The sequence below is a fragment of the Lissotriton vulgaris genome, chromosome 7 (genome assembly GCF_964263255.1).
Source record: "Lissotriton vulgaris chromosome 7, aLisVul1.2, whole genome shotgun sequence".
Lineage (NCBI taxonomy): Eukaryota > Metazoa > Chordata > Amphibia > Caudata > Salamandridae > Lissotriton > Lissotriton vulgaris.
Genome location: NC_141695.1, coordinates 1,539,009,174 through 1,539,035,022, shown reverse-complemented (window position 1 = coordinate 1,539,035,022; position 25,849 = coordinate 1,539,009,174). Strand labels below are relative to the sequence as shown.

At 42.1% G+C, this 25,849-nt stretch overlaps 1 protein-coding gene across 1 annotated transcript in view; it reads right to left on the bottom strand.

Moving 5' to 3' along the window:
* The window catches only part of LOC147705955 (bactericidal permeability-increasing protein-like), a 168,549-nt gene that overhangs the window by 103,527 nt on the left and 39,173 nt on the right, over nt 1-25,849 (bottom strand). Inside the window, exon 5 of the mRNA XM_086929580.1 lies at nt 6,250-6,405. Coding sequence (XP_086785706.1) covers nt 6,250-6,405 — 156 coding nt within the window. The remainder of the gene's footprint in view (nt 1-6,249; nt 6,406-25,849) is intronic.

Below are 25,849 nucleotides of genomic sequence, written 5' to 3'. Positions count from 1 at the left end.
TGATATTGTGTTCTTTAAAGAGATGCATCTTCAACTCTTTCCTATATTGTAGCAGAAATCCTGATATATACTTGATGCATAGATAGGAAAGGTCTGCTGCCTACATCAACGTAACCACTACATCACACGGTAAGCCTAGCATAAGTGGATGTGAACTTAATAGTCTTAACTGTATATTTGCCATGGAATGTATTTGAAGTATTAGTTTTCAGTCAATATCGTTGATCTTGGTGCCGTAATATACAACCCTTCCCTAGCTCTTGATCTCTAATTTATTCGGAGGCTTGATGGTAGTATTTATCAAGTTTCTGGCACACAAATATTCACTAGGTTTAAATGTTCTCAGAATTTTAGCTAAGGGGGAATGCTGATGCTTTCAGCAGTTGTGGTGGTGAAATTGTTAAATAAATGTAACAATTCACAGCATGAGAGTCACTCTGCCTTTGAGTCGCAGGGCTCTTCTGTAGCAGGCTCTAAAATATGAGGTGAGTCAGAGGTACTTTTAAGCAGAAGCTGCAGAACTCATGTTTCCTCTAGCAGAATGTTGTTTGGGGAGAAATATGTAACCATAAAAGAACAAATGATTACATGAACAATTATCCATCTTGGCACCAAGGTGTGCTTGTGTTATTATGTGACAAACAGAGTTGAAAGCCACATCTGTGGAGTGGGGTAAACAATGAGATTTGACTCAATAGAGCTGAGTACAAGTCAGCTGTAGCCGCATCAGGTGAAAACCACTCTGATTATTTCCAATTGATCTGATCTATTTGTGCGTGAAATTAGCAGGTGGTTCAGTTGCATTGTTTGCAAGTCCGCACCTAATGAAATTGACAATGGGTCTGTGTGTAGGCAGGGAGCAAAGGGACCCCTTCGCCCCTACACAACCTCATCCAACACTGTAGATTGAGCAAATAATGTACCTCCATCAGGCCACCACCTGTTACGTTCCCTGCCTGACCCTGAGCCTATGGACCAGCATAAGATCCCTTGGGCGCAAATAGTGAAATGTCTCTGGATTCAGAGATAACCAGGCAAAAACATTCTTAGCAAATCTTTCTTGGAATTGTTAGTTCACATTCCAGCTGCAGCTCAAATTTGCACAGTGCAGGGGTGAAATTACTGGCTCAAATCAGCCCTAGTCTCAGCACCCTTGCCCTGTGCTACTCATAATTGGGTCCAATCACAGCCTAAAAATTACGGCAAGTCTCAAATTGTTCTTGAAAGGGGTATAATCAAGTTATCAGGTTTATCACTGGTGCTAAAGCCAATATAATTATTAATTCAGTAATGGTTGGTACAGTGATGGTCCAGCGAGGCACTAGGCAAGGTTGCCCCTTGTCCCTTAATCTTTTTGCTTTTTTTATTGAGCCGTTAGCTGTAGCAATCCGTAATTCTATGAATATTGCTCCTCCGATTACCACTATGGACAAAATCAAACTGTATGCGGACGATATTATGTTAATAACTAAACCGGATATTCAATCTCAGACCTCTGTTTTACAGCTTTTTGAAGAATCCGAAGCCTCAGGCGGCTATCGGATTAATAAAAAAAAGGCAGAAATTTTAGTCTGTGGAGGAGCGGATTTAGAGCTACACCCAGACTTAGCTGGCTGCATTAATTCAAGACCTAAGAGGTATTTATTTTCTTTTTTTTCTGCTTTAGTTGTTGATTTATATAAACTTAATTTTGAACCTCTTCTTCGGAAGGTACACTCAATGTTCATTAGATGGAATCCGCTGCCACTTTCCATCTTGGGCCATGTGGCCCTGATTAAAATGTCCGTACTCCAGCTGTTTAATTTTTTATTCTCAACCATACCATGTTTTTTGCCTGGTGCTTTCTTTTTAAAAGTTGAATCTTTGTTCTCAGGATTCATATGGGCAATAAAAACTCCCCGGTTGGCAATAGGCACACTTTATGCAGATACTGAACTGGGAGGTCTTTCGCTACCTAACATTAAACATTAAAGATTATTATAGTGCATATTTTGCTCAATATTTAGACCAATTTAAAACTAGAATACTTAGTCCAAATTTATTTATGAACTTTTTTGTTGACCGAATTTGCAGTGAGGCTCAAATTCCCTCTCCTTTGCAGGTCCCTAAATCACTGAAACTGGTCCGATATAAGGTTATGAATTGGTTCTTCAAACGAAGGGATGCTATTCTTAAAAGATATTCTCTCCCACAGTTTAACTCTAGGACACCCTTAATGTATGTTTTTATCTACACTGGGATTAAAATTGGATCAGATATCGTAATGCATTGGGACCGTGCTGGGTTTAATACCTTATCAGATTTTTTAAAAGTGGAAGTTTGGCTAACTCCTGGGGAGATTTAATCTTTAATTCAGGGAAACTTTCTTTTAATGGGCTCTTATATTTTGATTTATAAGATGTTGGAACAATTGAATCCTAGGCTTACCTGTTCCTCTATTTAGTTATGGGACGATCTGTTTGTGTCTGTACGGACTAGGAATCCAGGGGAATGGAAACACTGTTTAGCTCATTATATTGAGCTGGATTTGAGCATGAAAGTCATTACAAAATGGCAGGACCAAGAGAACCATGCTCTTTCGGTTAAAACTTGGAAGAATCTAAATAAACTTATTTTCGATGTATTGCGTGGTTCTAATTGGAGAAGAATGCTATTTTTTAGTGAATGGCTTTTATATTATACACCGGCCGCCATTGCAAAAATGTACGTTAACACCTCTGCCAACTGTTTTAGATGTCAGCAATTTAACTTAGGCAATTGGTCTCATATTATAGTCCACTGCTCTAAAATTGTGCCTTTCTGGAATAAGATTTTTTTATTTTTGCAAATTTACTGTGAGATCCAGGTTACTTATAATGTTAAACTAATGCTGTATGGCTATGATTCCGATATTGAATTGGCAGATCAGATGGTTAAACTGTTGTTTATAGCAATGGCAGAAGCAAGGTCCTTGATTTTAAAGAACTAGAAATCACCGCAGGTTCCTTTGTTCCATGCTTGGCTCCAAAAAATGAAGAATGTAAGAAAGAGTGAATTATTATATGCATATCGAATTGGAGGAATGAGGAAGTTCGATAAAATTTGGAAATCTTAATTTGAGTAATTATGGACTAATGTATCAATGTTAAAAATGGTGCCCTTCCTGCCCTTCTGAATGTATTCCGTGTTAATTCGTATTTTTGTTTGCTAAATTGTTTTATATATATTCTGATATTATGACCCAAAATACTTCAATAAAAAATAAAAAAAATAAAATAAAAAAGGTTTGATAACTTGTTAATTGCTGCAGGGACATGTTTGGCCTAAATGACTGAATCTTCACAGCTGCTATTTCTGTCTATTTGAAACTATATTTCCAAGTGTCTCCAAACACCATTAGCATTTTTCATTCTGTTGGGTTGACTCACCCTCATTGTTTTTCTTTTCCTGTATATTTTTATTGAGAAGTACATTACAACATATAAGCAATATGGCAAAGAAAGATAATTAAACAGTAACTAAAATTATGGCCACACAGTTAAATACTATGAAGGTTAACTTCTCATATTTCAAAACACAAACCACATAATAAAGATATCAATAGATACAATATTCAAGAATTTCATGATTGACCCAGCTGCAAATTATATCTTAGAAGTAAAACCTGAGAAGAAGACCTGGGAAAAAAAGTAATAGAGAAGGTGGACAAGGGAGAAGGTGATATAGATAGTATGCAACATGTATTAAACCACATATTATAGGAAATTAGAAGATAGTAGAGATAATAGCATATCATCCACAAATATTGCATTTCAAATGGAAATATTACTGCCAATTCAACAATGTTCATTTGGTGGAAAGTAGGCACTAGTTAAAATATCAGTGTTAATGATAAAGGCGTCAACATTCCTAATAATATTAGTAACAGCATAAATATAAATAATGATGATAATGAATCAATAGGGAGAGAAGAAGACGAAAACGAAGATGTTTCAATATTGTATTTCATAATAAGAAGGCAAAATCGTAAGTATTACGAGAAATAGAATATGTATTAGCTAGAAATACCTTCCATATTTGGATTAAAATTACAACATTACAACATTATCGTGCATTCTGATCTGTAAATGAGTTTTTTACATGCTGTCATTTAATACATTTCAATAAGCCATTCATTATGTGTAGGAGGTTGTGGTGTTCTAAAATGTGGTAATATACATATTTCTTCTACTGTGAGCACAGTAGCTATCAATGGTCTTGTATGGTTGTTAGAACTGGGAGATCAGTAACATAATGTAATATAACAAATTGTTCTGTAAAAGGAATGGACACATGTATAGCTCTGTGTAGAGAGATCCTAGGACCGGTTTCGGGCTTTCAGCCCTCATCAGTCAGATAGCTTGAGTCCAGTGGCATGGAGAGCATGGGGCTCACTTCTGAGCATACCCGTCCCACACGGAGTGACAAAAGCAAAAACAACAGTTGATGGACAGAATGCAGAACAAGGTCATACATTCACCCCCGTACAGAGATCGGGGCCTAAATCCATCTTTTTTTGCTCACCATGCCATTCCAGTTTAACCCCAGCCATATGTAAATCAGTCTTGAACATGTAAATGGACAGCTTTTTCTCCTTGTTTGTAATTGCAAGCCTCAAGTTATTATTTATTCTATATTAAATACATTCTGCTTTTGAAGTAGATAGTGTGTTAAGCTCCATTTTAACCTTTTCAAATTTACATCAGGAAGTTTTAGTTAGATTGGTAGAATTTTCATGTGTCAGGGTTCTAAAATGGCCTGTTTTACTGTTCAACGCTTATTGGCTATGTCAGACTCCCCGAGCAGCACAGACGGCTGCCGAGTGTACCGACGGGCAGAGCGGTGCACTATCTTCCTGAGCTGTGGCCAGGCGAGGAGAGGCACGTTCCTCTTACCCTATAGGAGGATCACCAGGGTTGATCAGGTGACAACTGTATCAAATACCTTTTTATCGCACATTGAGCAGTAGCAAATACTATAGGTCCTGATGAAGCGGGTGATACTCTTTTGATCTATAAACCGCAGAAACATGTCGACCACTATGACAAACCAGTGACTACTAGGGTTACTCACTGGTTGTTTTGCACAGATTTGTTTTTTAACCTTGGAAGTAAACGGCACCAGAATAAAGCTCCTCAGCGTTTACTATCCAATTTTAATATAGAGCACCTCTTTCTCTTTCCTTGTTTAATTTTTCACTCACTCTGTCTTGCACTGCTCCTCAGTTATCAAAAAATCCACTTTACCGTGCATCCCCCTTTCCCTGTTGAAGTGGCAACAACTCAGCTTCCTTGTTATGGGAAAGGTTTCAAATGATGACAGGGCGGTAAAGAACGATCAACTGATGGATATCTTCCCATCTAGTGCGATACTTTGTTGTGAGCTGCTTTAACAATTTGCTTAACACTCACGCAGCCACTCAGACACACTCCATACGAGACACTTCTTTGTTGACCCACAGTTATCTTGTTGTTTAGTTATGTCAGAATTTGCCCCCTTTCATATAAGTAGTCAAATGTGATTGTAATTTTGACTTTTCTGCTGGTAATTTGTATTGAAATATGTTTAAACACCCTGGTTTCCTACAAGAGCATTTAAGACCCCAATCAAGCTGAAGATTCATAGAAGCATGATCTGAAAGTGCAATCTCAAAATGTCACAATCAAGTACTTGTGGTAAAATAGCATCTGAAGTAAAGAAATAGTCTATTCTAGAATGGGAATCAGGTACTACAGAGTGATATGTAAACCCCTTATCTGATGGATGTAGTAAACACCAGATGTCAATCAAAACATTATCACCCTAGTTGTGTTTCATACTAAACAGCGAGCGCTATCATTTTTAAGTATGATTGTTGATACCTGCATATCCACTTTCATATGAAAGGACTACGCTTTACTGTTTGTGATGATTTCGTTATAATGCATTGCTGCATTTGTATAGAGCTTCAAAGCCCATTGTGATGTGCTGAAGCATATTAATGAACTGGTAGCATACTACATCACAAGGGAGGGATTGGTTGGCAGAGTGTTAAATTTGCTGTGTGCCACTGTGGGGAGTGTTTTGGTGTTGAGCGTGAATGACCAGATAGGTGCTCCTATCTTGTCTTGAAGCAAAGTGCCTTGCAGTGTGATTGAGGAGGAAATGCACTGTGCTTCAACAAGGTATCTGAACCGTACAGCACTCACCAACTATTTGACCTCTCACATTTTGTACATATTGAAAGCATACCTCATTGGTCCTGAGAATTTGATGGTGCCACCCTCAACGTGGCTGTGACACTTGGAGAGATACACAGATGGGCGGTTGTAGCGATCTTGGAAAGTGGTTAGGGTGGCTGTGATCTTGACTCCCGAGAGGGATAGTGTAAATCCACCTTTATCTTTGCTGCAGAGAGAGAAAATAGAGAGATTTCATACAATGACAATGGAACAAAAAATCCTTATCTCGAGTTATTTATTTGAGAAAAAAGAGCATTATCAATAAAGGGCAACAAAACAGCTGTCGTTTTTGGCTATTTTAGAAACAGATGTATAAGAACAACAGGAGGGAACCCATAGACCACGTTGGGATGGGTGTGTCGTGTAAACAAAAACAATTCCCAACAGGTATCATGCAAGGGCAATTTAAACAATGTATGCAGTTTGCATTACAAAAATAAGGAACAAGGAGTCACTAGAATTTTTTGAAAAAAGGCGGTATTATTCACCAATAGAAACAGGGAAAGGTCTTTCACATGGCAATACAGTTAAACAGCACTGTACAGAACAGATCATGTGACAACCCAGTGGCACTTGGTGCGTGGTGATATATACAGTTGGTGATTGTGAAGGTGCAAGTGCTAAAGTGAACAGCGTGATCGGCGCATAAACACAAGTTGTACATCAATAATGGCTCCACAAGATCAAGTTGTAATCACTTAGAACAAGATTGCATAAATTTAAACAGGAGCACAAAACGTAATATGCGTCATATAGTTATGCTGTAGAGTCGACGGCGTTTCGATCCCCGTTAGTCGGGATCGTCATCAGGACAGGGTTGTCGATAGAGTCAGTGAGTGACACCCAAGCGGGGAGGCGTGGGTGGCTGAGGTCCATGCGGTCGCTCAAGAATCGATGGCTGATCGTGGATTGAATCTGATCAGCGGGCGGGACGTGCGGCGCCTGTATGAATCAGGGCGGCGGAGGCCGATTAGGGCTCTTCTGGTTGTGGAGTGCTAGCAGTTAATGCTGGAGCCATTATTGATGTACAACTTGTGTTTATGCGCCGATCACGCTATTCAAACATTGCAAATGATTGCAAAATATTTAAAAGTCATACCTCCACATTTTTTCTTAATTAACCGAGAATCCAATAAAATAACTGTTGTAGTTTCTTAAGATATATTACAAGCAACATTATCAAAAATGTCATCCAAATGGTTCGTTAGTAAGAGACAGAAGTTCTGGAGTTTCAGTACGAAAATCTCTGCTCAGGCAAATTAGGATGTATGCTTTTAGTCACATCAGAGTATGTAAATAGGGGTATACATGACAGGACTAGCCTAAAGGACCTGATAGGCTCTTACATGACATCACAGTCCTTGAAGACCAATATGCAGTCCCGTGAAAGAAGTGCACGGGTACATAGATGACAATGAACTCCAGAGCAAGTACAATATGTCCACCAGGGTAGCTGTGGTTGTTAGATTATGAACAAAAAAGACAAGAAGCCAAGAGGCTGCCACAAAAGGGCCAGTGGTGCACAGATTTACAAAGTGCCCTGGATGCTAGGCAACTGGGACAACAGTGGATCAAGGGCCGGAGCCCGTTGGTTCCAAGAATCCTGAGTCTGAGAAACTTTTGTTGCTTTCCTGGCCAAATTAAATGTCTTTAGGTAACTTCCTATTGATTCTGTATGTATTTAAATCTGCCTGATTGTTTGTTTGGCCTCTATAGGTAGAGATGTCAAATGTGCGGCAAAGCTAGTATTTAATTATCTGTCAAACGTGTTGTCATATGTAGTAGATCCTCATTTAAATGTGCAAATATCCTTACACTCCCTGTAGGCTTAATGTTCTGATTGTGAAAACCTCAGGCCCATGGAAGGAGTGTGTTGCTGGTTTCGTAATTTAATGGCTGCAAATTTCCACATTGTTCCACACAGACAGATCATGGTTAGTTGTCCCGTTAATCCCCTTTAGGGTTGGTGATGTGCACCAGGGTGATAGTGAGATACCCCTTTTGGAAGGTTTCTAAATTGGCAGTGCCACTGCAAACACGCACACAGTTGTTGATGTTTTGTGTAATTTTTAGTTATGTGGGCATGAAAGTACTTTTTCCTTTTAAAGTAAAAGCATACATTGGAAATTCATATATTGAATATTATTTCTGCCTGCTGCTGAGCTTTGAGTTTATAACTTACAGCGAGTTCCTGATCAACTATGGACAGACCTTCCTCTCTATAATGAGAGCCAAGCGTTCAATAGTGTACTTGGTACTGAGTTTGAGGGTCCAACTGGATGAAGGTCCCCAAAGCACCAGAGGTAAAAGGCCAGGACTTTTCCAACTGAGGCTCAATACGTTTCGATTTCTTGACACCAGTGAACCAGATTTCTTACTATTACCAATGCATAATTCAATACACAACACAACTCCTGATCAAATTTGAGAGTTTTTAATATTTCCAAATGATCTTCGCTAGCAAAGTGCATCTTTCAATGCTTGGTTAGTAAGTAGTTTATTGGACAGAAGATTCTTAAGCTAATTTGACAATGAAGATGGCGCAACCTTCTTCACATTGTACCAGAAGTAAATGGGAAAGAAGTAATGAGTTTGTTTGATCATGCACATGATTTTGGGGAATAATAGCGGAAAAGACAGAGCCAAGCCACAGCGCAGCTTAGACATTCCCAGAGCCCTTAACAGAGGCAGCCAACATCGCGGGGAGCGGGAGAGGCACACGAAGCGGGACTTCAACTCCCAGACTCACCGAAACCCCTGTAATCACTGTTGCACCAGGAGGAGCATAAATGTTCGCTCCCACTCTTGTAAGGCGGGCCACGCCTGGGCAAACCCTGGGTGAAGTTCGGGCCCGTCCGCGCCCATCATAGACCGGAGGAGGCTGGGCGGGGCCCCTCCCTGGTTTTCTCATAGTGCTTTTTTTTCGACCCTCATCGAGCCTGCACTCATCGTCCTAGGATCCCAGAGTCCTCCAAAGCTCTTTGAGGGGTCACTTACTTTAAGTAAGAGTGAATTCTCCTGTTCTCCTGTTCTTCTCCCTTACTGCTTATGAGCCCAGTGCCGTTGGACCAACCTCTCTCAATGTCAGCAAAATATTTTATTTATAGAGAATGATAACAGGGGGGCTGGGGTCTGCAAAGTGACTAAGACTTTTGACAATGGGGAAACGCAGGGGAGTGTCTGGACCTAAAGATAAAGAGTCAGCGAACACGGTGAGGACCATGGACGCTTTCTTACAGGGTGCTGTTGGGGTTTTGGATAAGGAGATTGAACTGGCTGCTAGACTACTATCCCACTCTCCCATCCATCAGCCACCACTGATTACTTCTGTTGCCCCACTAGTAGGTTCCCAATCACAGCCACACACTTCCCAAGCAGATTTGAAAGACATGTCACAATACCAGGTTGGGGGTATTGTTCCACTATCACCAGTTGTTGCCATACAGGATGGTGTCCAGTCGCCTGCCCCACCAGTAGGGCCTGGCGTGACCACCAGCATTGGGGTGGGACTAGGAGTCACCAAGAGGAAGCGCCCCTCAACGGGCGGCCCTGTAAATGCAGGAAGAACATAGGACTACAGTCATCTACAGCGGTGGCACATCCAGCAGCAATTAATCTACAAGATATCAAGTTACAAAGGTTGAAAGCAGCCCTGCTGTCAGCACTTGATATCAAATTAGACCCCATTTTACTTCGACTTTCTGCGCTGAAAAAAAACTTTGCCCCATTGACCTCATCCTTGCAAAGGGACTGCGCTCCCCTTGTCACAAGCCCCTCTTTTCCACAACCTACGACTTTGAGCACGACCACTATCTCCAGTCCTAGTGGCAGTGGCACGAGGGGTGGAGCTAGAGCAGCATCTACCACGAAGCAACCTAGCCAAACAGCAGCAGTAGTGTTACCTGACAAAATGGCACCACCTACAAACAGGATTGACTCTCTGGCTCGACCAGACAACTATGGGGGAGGGGGCACTTTGAATCCTGCTTCTTCTCAGTTGCGCCAACTCTGGGGTTTGAAGGTGGGAGTTTTGTCTAGTCTTGAATATGGAGGGGATGAAGGGGAGAGAATGGAGGGAGGTAAAGCAAACTTCCTGGGAGATTGTAAAATCATTCTCCCAGCCTGGGCTTTCTTCACCTCCCACCCGAGTCCACTCCGCTTGTTGTGGTGTTAGCCAATGTTCGAAATATAACAAAAGGGGGAGAGAGAGAGTCAGTGGATTCAGTCTCCCTATGCGTATAAGTAAACAAAGTGGAATCCACTCAAGGTGGTGATCCCTAAAGTGATGGGGAGACACACAGTGTTGTTTAAATGCCCCTCACACACCAACAGGCCCCTTGGTGTCATGCTTCATCATCGGGGCCTTCGCACCCCTCTACGGGATGCGGCGTGCTACGACTAGCGAATGCGCAGGAGCACTTTGAAGTGAACTATGTGTGGGGGTGTGTGTGTATATAACCAAAGTGTGAGTGAGGTGAGGTGAAAAAAGTGAAAAGGTTAAAAAATACCTGGCACGTGGGAGAAAAACAGAATTTTATTAATCCCCGGCTGGTATTGTTAAAAAGAAGTGCAGAGCGTGGTTGGGTAGATACGAGTTAAGGTATCTGAAACCACTGTGAAAGTGTCAACATGTTTCGGAGGGCACAGCCTCCTTCTTCAGGACAAGGGTTATGCACTTACCCTCACCTTACTCACATGTAGAATGTAAAAGTGTTTCATTAAAAATTACCACAATGTGTAATGTTCCTAACAATGTTATTTAGTGTTAGTGAATGTCGTTGCGCCCAGTTGGCGAGAGAACCTGTAAAGAGAAATGCATACTTGAATACATACCAACAGATTCATTGGAGAAGAAGGAACAAGCCTTCTCAAAATATCACGAGGTCAAACCCAAAAATTACTGGGACCTTTGTGATGAAAAAACACACAAAAGTACATCACTGTACTGACACACACAAATACATACAAAACACAAAATTACTCTCAGCTCTGATGGAAAAAGAGAGCATATAGTCATAAGGAGAAAGTCTTACTCAGAGTTCTAATATGTAAAACCTCATGAGCCTAAGCGTATATTGGGGATCCCTCCTTCCTGCTCAGAAAGACCTAAAACAACATTAGTAATCCAGGTTCAGTTGGAAAAAAGGAAAGTATAAAGTCTACCATACTTGTGGAGAAAAAACGTTCGTCTGCTGTCACCCATTAACTCACGGTTACTGCATATGCCATTCGCCTGCCTTCCCTCAACGCGGCTCCGATGAAGTGAGCCTCTCTAGAATCAAGCCCTTTAAATACACTGCCCCTCGTGATAATTAGTGATGGCTAATTAGTTAATGAGAGTCGGTATATGCCCAAATACGGAGAACGCCATCGCCGGAGATCCGGTGATGCGCTCCCGTGAAACACTATCTGCACGCATGCGCAGAAGAACTATCTATTGCGCATGCGCGGTCAGAAAAACGATCGCGCATGCCTCGAAGCGGGAACGCTACGTCCGCTGGGGGTTGATGTCTCCGCTAGGAATAACAGGCTGTAACATGGGCAAAGAATCAGGGATTATTGCATATTGCTATTGATTTTAAATGTATAATGTGCAATAAAATGAATAAAGGTGCACTGTCGAGCTTATGTTTATCCCTCGTTTTTTGTCAAAAAAACGGAGTGACTTGGCTATAGAGCACTGATGGATCAGGAGTGCTAAGCTGGGTGGTCACATACAAACACACAGGTGGTGGCATTTTGAAGGTATTTTGAAGGTTGGGGAACCAAAGTGATGTTATTACAAACAGTTTATGGGCCAAAACGCCTAGGTGATTTTGTTCAAACAGAGTTTATCTCAAGAGATTCCACGGGATGGAGTCATTCAACCCCGTGACGTCAGTTCCCAACCTGAACACCCACCGCTGTTCCTTTTCCAAAAGGCCCACCTCTGAAGGTAATTGTTCAATGACTGTCCACTGCAGTTCATTCACGCAGTGTTGATGTTCAATGAAATGGGTAGACATTTTGGTGGTGAGTTTTTTACATCTAATGTTACTTTTATGTTCGTTGATTCTTGTTTTGACAGGTCTTGTTGTCATACCAACGTATTCTTTACCACAGGGGCACGTGATTAAATATACAACATTCTTACTGTTGCAATTTGTAAACATACGTTGCTCCCACTGTGTCCCATTTGAGAAAGTTAAGTTTAGGCTTTTTTTGGTGAGGTGGCAATTGTTACAGTTACCACATGGGTAGTGACCATGTAAGCCCTGAAGTCTCGTTTGATCGTTTTTCGTGGGGGGCGGTCTTGTATGGACCAGCATGTCCCTCAGGTTCCTGCCCCTTCTGTGGGCAAACAAAGGTTTCTCCAAAGATAGACCACTACTCGTTAGAGTGTGCCAGTGTTTGTTTACCAACTTGGTCACCTGGTTGGTTACCGGGCTGTATGTGGTAACACATACTGTTCTTTTCTCTGCTTCCTCCCTACGAGGATTATCCTCTAGGAGGGCTTCACGATTATTGTTCCTGGCCCTTTTTGATGCTTTCCTGATCACAGGTTCTGGATATTTCCTCTGTCTTAGTTTTACACTCAGGTCCTTGGCCTGAGATTTATATTTTTCAATATCACTGCAGTTCCGCCGCAGGCGCAGGAACTGTCCATAAGGAAGGTTCTCCCTCAGATGACGTGGATGAAAACTGTCAAATCTGAGGAGGCAGTTCCTGGCCGTTGATTTGAAATGTGTTTCAGTTTTTAGGGTCCCTGCTTCATGATAAATGTTTAAATCCAGGAATACCATGCTCTGGTTGGATGCCTGGTGGGTAAATTTCAAGAAAGCATTCTGGTTGTTGAGCCAACCAGTAAAGTCAGTTACCGTGGTCATGTCTCCTTCCCAGATAACCAAGATGTCATCAATATATCTCCGCCAGGTACGTATCCTCGTCCTGTATGGGTTATCTGGGTGTAGAATTTTGGTAGACTCAAGATGATGGACATATAGTCCAGCCAGGCTCGGGGCAAAAGTACTGCCCATACTAGTCCCATGTTTTTGCCAGAAAAGGGTGCCTTCGTACTCAAAGAAATTTTTAGTCAGGGCCAATGAAATACATTCCAGCACTACATTCCGTGGGGTATGGTATTCCCAGTTTTTAGAGTGTAGGACCTCCTCGATGATTTGTAAGATCTCCTCGTGTGGGAGGCTAGTATAGAGACTCTCCACATCGAGACTGAGGAGCATCTGGGAGCTGGGATCAAATGTCTGGTCTTTCAGCAATTGGAGTACTGCCTTAGTATCCTTCAGATATGTGTCAGTGGCCTGCACAATTGGTCTGAGAAAGGCATCCGCAAATTTGGACAGAGGTTCCAGAATGGATGAGATGCCTGAGACGATGGGGCGACCGGGAGGGTTGTCAAGGTTTTTATGCACCTTGGGTATAGTGTAAAAATAAGGAGTTCGTGGGTTCTTTTGTATCAGGAACTCTGACTCCTTCTTGGTGATCCAGTCATGGGCAAGTGCCTCTTCCACCATGCCTCCTATCTGAACTCTCAATGATTCAGTTGGATCTTCAGTGAGGATCTGATAATTTCTATTATCAGACAAGAGCCTCCTGCATTCTTTATCATAGGCTAAGGTGGTTTGGATAACTATTGCCCCACCCTTGTCCGCGGGTTTTATGATCAAGTCTTTTTTCATCCTCAACTCCTTAATGGCCTCATTTTCCATCCTTGACATGTTCTGGAAAGTCTTCTGTTTATTTTCTAGACTCTTCAAGTCTTGCATTATGGCCTTTTCAAAAGCCAGCACCTCTACCGGAAGTTGATTATCTAAAGGTGTGAAAGTTGATCTTGGTTTTAAACCGGTGTCTGAGGTCTCTATGGGTGGCTCCTTGTCTTTGAAAAAAGCCCGCAGTTTTATAGTTCTGATGAACTCCTGCATTTCTTTATGCAATAAGAAAATGTCTGGTTTGTTCGTTGGGACATATCCTAGACCTTTATTTAGTACCTCCCTCTGTAAATCAGTGAGGGGCCAGGGAGTTATGTTAATAACTAGGTCCCCCTGCTGCTCGATGACGCCTGGTTCGCTGCCATGCTTCTCGTCACTACCCGTGGGTCTGCCTCCTCTGCGGGTTGCCAATTGACGTTGTTGCCCTTCTTGTTCCGCCCTCTGCGCGATCCTTGGCCCCAGGATAAAAAAGGCTGTTGGTTCTGGGGAGCATTGGTTTGGTCCGGAACCCATTGTGGGTACATTTGTCCCATCTGTGGTGGTACAAACTGATACGGTGGGAATTGGAACGGCGGTTGGTAAGGATTAAATTGAGGACCTTGAAAACCTCGCCAACCACGTTGGCGTGGAAATTGAGCCCTTTGTTGACGGAATCCTCCCCTTTGTTTTCTTTGTTGAAAACCACCTGATTTGTTACTTGAATTACTGCTATCCGAGTTGACGCTGTCAGTGTCACTTGAGTTGTCTTTCATGACATAGTCAGCCCGGGTGTAGGGGTAGGCTCTCTCAGGGGTAAAGCGATCTTTATCTTTTTTGAATTTGTTAAACTTGCTTTGTTTCAAGGTTGCCTCAAAATCCTTCATTTGTTGATTTAGCTCTTCCAGGCCTTTTTTTAGGTCTGCGGGGGAAATGAAAGCTTTGAGCTGTACTTCTAGTCTTTGAATCTCCACTTTTAATTCCACTGACTTTCTCGCGGCAGTTTGAACTATGAGTACCAGCCAATCCCTGGTACAATGCCACGAGATAAGTGACCATGCCTTTTTGAAAACGAGATCGTCCTGGAAAATAAAAGGTTCCGTTTTGACTAGTAGGCCTTGAGGAGCCATCTTGCTTCGTAAATACTCTCTCATTAGTAAGCCATGGAGGGCTGTCCTGATTTGGGTTTTGCGGATATTCATTAATTCATCCCAGTCTGCTACAGCTGGGCCAGGGTCACTGTTACTAAGGCCTTCAAAGGGTTTGTCATCAGCCAGATCCCAGCTCCCAGATGCTCCTCAGTCTCGATGTGGAGAGTCTCTATACTAGCCTCCCACACGAGGAGACCTTACAAATCATCGAGGAGGTCCTACACTCTAAAAACTGGGAATACCATACCCCACGGAATGTAGTGCTGGAATGTATTTCATTGGCCCTGACTAAAAATTTCTTTGAGTACGAAGGCACCCTTTTCTGGCAAAAACATGGGACTAGTATGGGCAGTACTTTTGCCCCGAGCCTGGCTGGACTATATGTCCATCATCTTGAGTCTACCAAAATTCTACACCCAGATAACCCATACAGGACGAGGATACGTACCTGGCGGAGATATATTGATGACATCTTGGTTATCTGGGAAGGAGACATGACCACGGTAACTGACTTTACTGGTTGGCTCAACAACCAGAATGCTTTCTTGAAATTTACCCACCAGGCATCCAACCAGAGCATGGTATTCCTGGATTTAAACATTTATCATGAAGCAGGGACCCTAAAAACTGAAACACATTTCAAATCAACGGCCAGGAACTGCCTCCTCAGATTTGACAGTTTTCATCCACGTCATCTGAGGGAGAACCTTCCTTATGGACAGTTCCTGCGCCTGCGGCGGAACTGCAGTGATATTGAAAAATATAAATCTCAGGCCAAGGACCTGAGTGTAAAACTAAGACAGAGGAAATATCCAGAACCTGTGATCAGGAAAGCATCAAAAAGGGCCAGGAACAATAATCGTGAAGCCCTCCTAGAGGATAATCCTCGTAGGGAGGAAGCAGAGAAAAGAACAGTATGTGTTACCACATACAGCCCGGTAACCAACCAGGTGACCAAGTTGGTAAACAAACACTGGCGCACTCTAACGAGTAGTGGTCTATCTTTGGAGAAACCTTTGTTTGCCCACAGAAGGGGCAGGAACCTGAGGGACATGCTGGTCCATACAAGACCGCCCCCCACGAAAAACGATCAAACGAGACTTCAGGGCTTACATGGTCACTACCCATGTGGTAACTGTAACAATTGCCACCTCACCAAAAAAAGCCTAAACTTAACTTTCTCAAATGGGACACAGTGGGAGCAACGTATGTTTACAAATTGCAACAGTAAGAATGTTGTATATTTAATCACGTGCCCCTGTGGTAAAGAATACGTTGGTATGACAACAAGACCTGTCAAAACAAGAATCAACGAACATAAAAGTAACATTAGATGTAAAAAACTCACCACCAAAATGTCTACCCATTTCATTGAACATCAACACTGCGTGAATGAACTGCAGTGGACAGTCATTGAACAATTACCTTCAGAGGTGGGCCTTTTGGAAAAGGAACAGCGGTGGGTGTTCAGGTTGGGAACTGACGTCACGGGGTTGAATGACTCCATCCCGTGGAATCTCTTGAGATAAACTCTGTTTGAACAAAATCACCTAGGCGTTTTGGCCCATAAACTGTTTGTAATAACATCACTTTGGTTCCCCAACCTTCAAAATACCTTCAAAATGCCACCACCTGTGTGTTTGTATGTGACCACCCAGCTTAGCACTCCTGATCCATCAGTGCTCTATAGCCAAGTCACTCCGTTTTTTTGACAAAAAACGAGGGATAAACATAAGCTCGACAGTGCACCTTTATTCATTTTATTGCACATTATACATTTAAAATCAATAGCAATATGCAATAATCCCTGATTCTTTGCCCATGTTACAGCCTGTTATTCCTAGCGGAGACATCAACCCCCAGCGGACGTAGCGTTCCCGTTTCGAGGCATGCGCGATCGTTTTTCTGACCGCGCATGCGCAATAGATAGTTCTTCTGCGCATGCGTGCAGATAGTGTTTCACGGGAGCGCATCACCGGATCTCCGGCGATGGCGTTCTCCGTATTTGGGCATATACCGACTCTCATTAACTAATTAGCCATCACTAATTATCACGAGGGGCAGTGTATTTAAAGGGCTTGATTCTAGAGAGGCTCACTTCATCGGAGCCGCGTTGAGGGAAGGCAGGCGAATGGCATATGCAGTAACCGTGAGTTAATGGGTGACAGCAGACGAACGTTTTTTCTCCACAAGTATGGTAGACTTTATACTTTCCTTTTTTCCAACTGAACCTGTTTTACTAATGTTGTTTTAGGTCTTTCTGAGCAGGAAGGAGGGATCCCCAATATACGCTTAGGCTCATGAGGTTTTACATATTAGAACTCTGAGTAAGACTTTCTCCTTATGACTATATGCTCTCTTTTTCCATCAGAGCTGAGAGTAATTTTGTGTTTTGTATGTATTTGTGTGTGTCAGTACAGTGATGTACTTTTGTGTGTTTTTTCATCACAAAGGTCCCAGTAATTTTTGGGTTTGACCTCGTGATATTTTGAGAAGGCTTGTTCCTTCTTCTCCAATGAATCTGTTGGTATGTATTCAAGTATGCATTTCTCTTTACAGGTTCTCTCGCCAACTGGGCGCAACGACATTCACTAACACTAAATAACATTGTTAGGAACATTACACATTGTGGTAATTTTTAATGAAACACTTTTACATTCTACATGTGAGTAAGGTGAGGGTAAGTGCATAACCCTTGTCCTGAAGAAGGAGGCTGTGCCCTCCGAAACATGTTGACACTTTCACAGTGGTTTCAGATACCTTAACTCGTATCTACCCAACCACGCTCTGCACTTCTTTTTAACAATACCAGCCGGGGATTAATAAAATTCTGTTTTTCTCCCACGTGCCAGGTATTTTTTAACCTTTTCACTTTTTTCACCTCACCTCACTCACACTTTGGTTATATACACACACACCCCCACACATAGTTCACTTCAAAGTGCTCCTGCGCATTCGCTAGTCGTAGCACGCCGCATCCCGTAGAGGGGTGCAAAGGCCCCGATGATGAAGCATGACACCAAGGGGCCTGTTGGTGTGTGAAGGGCATTTAAACAACACTGTGTGTCTCCCCATCACTTTAGGGATCACCACCTTGAGTGGATTCCACTTTGTTTACTGTTAGCCAATGTTCTGCACTTTGATCCCAGGATTAAGGAAGACTTTTTTCAGCTGAAAAATAAGATGGTGCACTGGCTCAAATCTAACATCGCCCCAGAGTATAGGGTGGAAAATCAAATACTCATGGTTCGCCGAACACAGTGGGTGGGAAGCACTAGGAAAACCTGGCAGGGCGATTTTGTTATCATTAATTTCAACAATTCTTTGGTGGTAAATCAAATTTTAAGTGTGCTTGTGGAAATCTCAGCAGACTCGGCACTCCCGCTGGGATATTTTTACTGACCCACCCAGTTATTACCAACCAGGGCCCCAGTGAGAGTGGCTTCCAGACGTGGGCCATGGGGTCCAAATGGTTGGGGCTACAGGGGTAAGCCTAGCAAATAGGTTCACTCCCCTAAGTTCACTAGAAGACTGCGATTGACTTTGCGAGGGTGCTTCGGACTCTGCGGCACCTATACTACAGGAAAAGGCACAACCCCCAGAACATGTATCCAGGGTGAACGGAGGGTGCACATTTCTTTCCTGGAACATCGATGGGCTGGGGAGTAAAATAGAGGTTCCTGAATGGTTGTTTTTGGTGAAGAGCTTCGACGTGATATGCCTCCAGGAAACTTGGGCTGTAGAGAACAGCTATCACCTGGATGACTATAAGTCCTTCTTAGTGCCAGCAATACCATCTCGGGTAGGAAGACCTAAGGGGGGGCTTGTCACTTTTGTCACATTAGCAGTCCTTGGCATCTCCGTTACCCCATTACATTTCCTGCCCAACTTACAGGTGATGCTATTAACTTCTGGACAAAGCAAGCTTTTACTGCTGAATTTTTATAATGCAGGAGTTGCGCACATGGAGGAAGGTAATATTGCTCAGTTGGGGTCTGTTCTCTGGGATATTAATTTGAAAGGCCAGAATTACCATCACATTTTTCTGACAGGGGATTTTAATATTCGTTTTTGTGGAGATATCAGGCGTGGAGGAGTGGAAGCTATGGGTTGTGCATGACAAGCAGGCTTGCATATGGAACACACTCTCCAGGGTATTGATCTCTATACTAGCTTAAATGAATTTGATTTAACATCTGTCATGAACAAACTGCCCCCAGGGAAAACTGTTATTACTCCTACTTTTATTGGGAGAGGGTGCAAGATCTTTATTGATTTTGCGTTTGTATCCACCCCTTTTTTGTGTCTGATTACTGATTTTTCCGTCCAGGTAAGTGTACACAGTGACCATAATCCTGTATGTGTTTTAACAGGTTAGTCACAAGCAGATAGTAATATCAAGGGGGGAGCTGGATCTTCTCTAAAAGTGGTGGAAGCATGAAGGAGTTTAAAGTGGGGGCAAATAGTGCCAGAGCTACTTTATGAGTCCCTCCCAACTCAGTGTCGCAGAGAGTTTACCATCTGTATTAATGGTGAGGCAAGCGCTTCAGAAATTATGGATGCATTTAGGAAAATGTCTACTGTCATAGGGAGATTACTACGGGTGCCAGGCGGGAGCCGCAAGCAACTAGGTCCCAAGATGGTTTGACTCTGCGTGTTCCCAGGCTTCCAGGACTCTGAGGAAGGCTCCGGGTGCTAAGCCGCGGGGTCAGGGGCCGGTCAAAGGCCTACAAAGAGTATACAAGGATGCTTTAGCCACTAATGAGTCTGCCCTCAAGGCAGAGGCATGGTCTGATTTAGTTGAGGCTAGCACATTGGCCAATAGCTCTAGGTTTTGTGGCATTATTAATAGTCCCTTTTTAATTGGAGATAACGGCAACTATTTGGATTACCACATTACAGAGGATGACTGGGTACATCACTTTGAGGGCATTTTTAGGTCAGACATCCCGCAAACAGAGAGGCAAGAAATGGTTGAAGGCATGGCAGACCTTGTTTTTACAATGCATGAGGTGAGAGCTGGTATTCTGGAACTGTCTAAAAATAAGGTCCCTGGGCCAGACGGAATCCTGGCTGATCACTACATCACCCATGTAGACACCTGGGCACCTGTTCTCACAGCTGTGATTAATGCCGCAATCCAGGTCGATGCCCAGATTCTTGGGCCTTGTCGAGTATAGTCTCGATTTTAAAAAAAAAGGGACCGGGACAGTACTCTTTGCTACAGATCCATCTCTCTCCTGGACTCTGTGGTGAAGGTGACGGGCGTATAGTCCTGGGCAGACTTTTAGCCTGGGCTGATGAAAATAACGTTTTGAGTGACATTCAATATGGCTTCCGTCCAGGCCGTTCTACTGTCGAACAATGTTTACATTTGCATATGGTTCTGAAGAGTATACAGTGGCGCATTCCAGCACCATACACCTAGCCTTCATGGACCTGTCCCAAGTGCTTGACTGTTTCAACAGATCTAAGCTACGGCAGTTGATGTCTTTTATTGGCATTGACAGCAACATTATTTTATTCCTTAGGGACCTTCATCGAGAATCAAGGGTGGTTGTTTGCTATACAAAAGATATGAAAGTGACACGCCAAATAAACATTTAGGGCCCGATTCACAGAACTAACTTAAGACAAAATCCTAAACTTACTACTATTTTCGTATTCACAGAAGGCACTTACTCATTTTGGTATTCACAGAAGACACTTACTCATTTCGGTATTCACAGAAGTTTGGAGTACTAACTTTAGGACTCCTAAATGCCTTCTGTGAATACCAAAAGTCTAAAAGTTAGGATGTTTCTCAATTTAGTAGTAGTAAAGTTAGGACTCCTAACTTTAGGACTCCTAAATGCCTTCTGTGAATACCGAAAGTCCTAAAATTAGGATTTTTTCAAAGTTAGTAGTAGTGAAGTTAGGACTCCCAACTTTAGGACTCTTAAATGCCTTTTGTGAATACCGAAAGTCTTAAAATTAGGATTTTTCTCAGTTTAGTAGTAGTAAAGTTGAGAAAAATCCTAATTTTAAGACTTTCGGTATTCACAGAAGGCATTAAGGAATCCTAAAGTTAGGAGTCCTGACTTTACTACTACTAAATTGAGAACAATCCTAATTTTAAGACTTTTGGTATTCACAGAAGGCATTTAGGAGTCCTAAAGTTAGGAGTCCTAACTTTACTTCTACTTAATTGAGAAAAATTCAAATTTTAAAACATTCGGTATTCACAGAAGGCATTTATGAGTCCTAAAGTTAGGACTCCTAACTTCTGTGAATACGAAATGAGTAAGTGCCTTCTGTGAATGCCAAAATGAGTAAGTGCCTTCAGTGAATACCAAAATGGTAGTAAGTTTAGGATTTTGTCTTAAGTTAGTTCTGTGAATCGGGACCTAAGAGAGGGGTGTGCCGGGGTGCATACAAGTATCCTTCCCTTTTAACTTATGAGTTAATTCAATGGTCACAAAAGCTGACTATCTCCAGGTAGGCAAACATAGTCTGCCGGTCCAACTATACGCGGATGGTGCAGTTCCCATGGTGAGGACAGCCAGGGGTCTAAAACTTTTATTGAACTCTTTTGCCCTCTTTATGGAGGACCTGGACTTGACGGTCAATCATTCTAAATCGTTTATCATGCAGGTGGGACCTTGTAAAGCAAAGCAGTTTACTTTCAAGCTAGGGCCATTGCCAATACCCAAGACTAACGTCTTCTCCCACTTGGGGGTAGTGTTTGCTCACTCATATGTTGTGCACGAAGAGCTGGGGATGCCCTTCCTCTCAAATGAATTGGCTTTTCGTCCCCTGGCATTGTGGCTCAGAATTTGGGCCATGCAGGAAAATACCCTCAATAAGCACGTCCTAAAGGGCTGTCTTTATCTTGATTATCTCTCGCGCATCCGATGGCTTGAGTACATAAGAGTAGGCCTTTCCAGGTTAGGTAGAGCAGAACTATTTACTAACCCTGAGTGTATATGTATACAGTAAAGAGTGTTTTTTAAGAAAAAGCAGTTGTGAAAGAGAGGAAACAGAGCTGTGTAAGCCCAGTGTGAGTAGGCACATCAAATTAAAAAAGGTGTCAACCAGCGAAACACATCTTTTAGGGCTCAAAAGCATCCTTGATCGTTTGTTATTGACGAGTTTCGGCTCGACCTTTCCCACTATGTCTTGACTCAACCTCTTGGCTCCCACAGAGGTCAGAGCCTCATTCCCTGTGGCTGTGACGGTAAGACTCCTTAGGACATTATGCACTTTTTAATGTTTTGCAGCTTTTAAGATGTTCCTAGAAAATTATATATTATTCCTATCCTTAAAAAAGCTGGGTTCAGGGAGGTAAGGCCAGCATTTATCTTTTTACAACTCCTCTCTAATGATACTGTTTTGTACTCTCTCAATTTTACACTGGTTGCTCTCAGACTCAGGTCAATTTGCGATTAATGTCTGCATTATAATCTATGTATTTTTACTATAAACACAGTGTAATTTGATGTATCATCATTAGCTAAATCTGTATCCTGGAAGATGTTTTTATTCATGGTTCTTTGACTTTTATGGGTTTTTTCTTAAAACTGAATAAAGTTTGTTGATAATGATGATGATTTTGATATGAACCCCATTCCTCCACATAGAGGTGTTAACACGGGAAAAACATACACTCTGCTAACTGGTTCCCTCTATACTTTGCTTGATAAAGCAAAGTTGTGTGCCAAAGCTGATTTATCTCCAATGTCACCCTACCAGCTTACCACATCAAACACCACCATGCATAACAAATGAACAGCACGCTAAAGTTAAACCTTCATTCATGTTCAAATCACTTTGATACTGATAACTAAAAGAGTTAATATGACCCACAGTATGGGAGCAGAAAAGCAATACCTCACCAAGGCTAATCCTGTTTTAACCAGTAATAAAATGGTATTTTGGTCCCAGCAAATTATATGTCATGTATGTGTAAAACGCACAACCACCCTGCAGTGTATCTTGATGATGAATATTAGATGTTTATTTTTACTCAACTACGTGGTGCTCATTCTAATGACCCTAGAAGGATGAAGGTCTGAGGGGGCACACCAACATTCAAATCTGTGACCATGAGATCAAGCACAGATTCCTGCAGTCGGTGTATTATTCATTCCACTGAGACACCTGACCTGTCCCTAGTCGTTCATGTCAGTTAATTGGAAGATATCAGGAATCAGTAAGCCAACCGCCCTCCCCCTGGTCAGTTTTTCCTCGAAAGAGGTTTTCTGCAGCAAAGACAGGCTGATTATATTGTTTCTGTACTGGAATTTTACATCGTATTATGGCAATGCCAAGGAGTTAAAAAAAAAAAGATGCCCATAGGGAAACACTCTATTTGACAGGGTAATATAAGTGCGATTCATTTTTATATACTCTAAAGACTTAGGGCCAGATGTATCAAGATTCTGATTTGCGAATTCTAAATAGCAATTTTTTGCGAATCGCTATTTAGAATTCGCAAAATGGAATGTATGTACAAAATTGCTATATTTTAGCGATTCCTTAATATTCTTTATTTGTGAAATCGCATTTTGCAAATTCGCAAATAAGGAATCATTTCCAATGCATTCCTATGGGCCAGGAGGCCCATAGAAATGATAGTGCAATAATTTTCAAATTGCGAATTCGCAATTTGCTAATCGCAATTTGAGAATTATTTCAAGGGTGCAGGGGTGTCTCAAAGACACCCTGCTGCACCCCTGAAAATTACATGTGTGTGCATGTGGCACACTTACATGCCCTATGGGCATGTATGTGTGTCACATGCCACCCTCACAAATGCCAAATAGGGCATTTTTAAAAGAAATCGCAAATTACCACCAACTACAAGTTGGTGGTACTGTGCGATTTCTTAACACAAATTTGCAATTTCTAAAAGTTACATACATATCATTTAAGGAATCGCAAAAATTGCAATTCCTTAAATGCTATGGCAAAATAAGGAATCGCAATTTTTTTGCGATTCCTTAAATTGCGATTTTTTCTTACATTTCAAATCATGCTAAAGGACCGCTTGCGAGTCGCAAAGGCCGAAATTCGGCCTTTGCGAGTTGCAAAAGCCTTGATACATCTGGCCCATAATATGTTTAGTAATCCCAAAAGAAAGATTTCTTAATCTTGGATATAATCTTTATCTTTAAGAGAATCTAAACAACTTTTTAAATGTATGAATAGATGCAAGGTCATGGAGGGAGAATAAATATGTCGCAAATTTGCTGCAAGAAGTTGCATTTTGTCTTTATGTTTTTGTTGTCAAAATCTAGAAGTACTTATATTTGAGAATTCGCTGATGGCTTCTCACTTTGACCAACGAAGAACTGCATAGCTCCTACAGTTGCTTAAGTATACGCCCCAGTTTGCAGGTTTGATCTTCAAATGGACATAATCACGTTGCATTTATTTTGAGCTTTATATTTACAACCATGGCATTCAGTAGTATGTCACACTTCAAATACTTTATTTTAATTTCTGTATTACCTTGTAATAGTGGGAGTAGTATTTCGATACTATTGGTGCCATTAACTTTGTTATGGCCAATCAGAGGACCAGAATAGGAAGAACACATACAAGGTATAGTTAGTTATTTCTAACAATGTTAAGCATTTAAATAGGCAATCAAAGACATATTCATGTGTACTTGGGATACAAAATTAGCGTTTCGTGTCATGCAAACATAGGCCTTGGGATGGATTAAAATACGAAAATGAAACAAAGGAGTGCTCAATTTGCTAAATATGTTAAGGAATTTAATAGGCATTAAAAATATATGGTTAGATGTTTCGTAGGATTCCTGTGCATACATATTCTGCAGAAATTCTGCTACATGGTGATTGACACTGATGTCCATGCACAAATTTAAATCACCCAATGTCCCAAACTTTTGTATGTGCTTAGCGTTAGCAGAGTGCCGTTCTGTTTTAAATTTGGCTTGGCTGTGTGGTTACCTGCAAGAACTATATGGGCCGATTTTGAGTTTGGTGGGTGGAATTGACTCTGTTACGGCAATGAAGTAAAGCACATAACAAGTGTGAGAGGCCTCCCAGCATCTAGGCTGACCTGCTGCAACTGCACCTACTGGATCTGCAACTGGACCGGCCTGAGCCCAGTTGCAGGCTCAGATTCAGGTGCCTCTTGGCCTCTGCAAGGTTGAGTCCCTAATCCCCAAGAGGCACCTTGCCAGGTCCTGGGCCCTTGACTGGCATAAGAGTGTACTCCTCTGACCAAAGAGAAACATCCTGAAGGTTTGTGCTCTTCGCGACTGCAAACAGGACTATTTGCACCAAGATCTTGCTGCCTGCACCAACTACCAATACAGAGCCCTTGAACCAGACTCTTCATGCTACAGTGACTGCCAGAAATGACCAGCAATTCAAGATCTGCACTTCGCACTACAGCAATGACCATCAATGCAGTGCTTAATTTTTGCCGGTGGTTTCCAGTGCTAAGCACAGGAACTTATTTTTCAGGGAGTGGGTCTACACGCGATATAAGCTCACTAAGTTAACACGGTCTCCCCAGTGAAGAGCTGATATTGCACTGTAAATCCATTCCTGCCTAAGTTCAGTGTTGCCTGATTAGGCTGGATTTGTGCTTAGCCTGCAGCCACCCGCCTAATCATGAGGCACACGTACGGCACACACAAGGGAACCAGTTTGACCTTGAAGCAGAAGTGCTGTGCTTGGGAAAGGAAATGCTATTCATCATTCAGTGTATATAACCGCAAACACAGAGCTCTAGCCCTACTTGTTGTTGACAAGCCCCC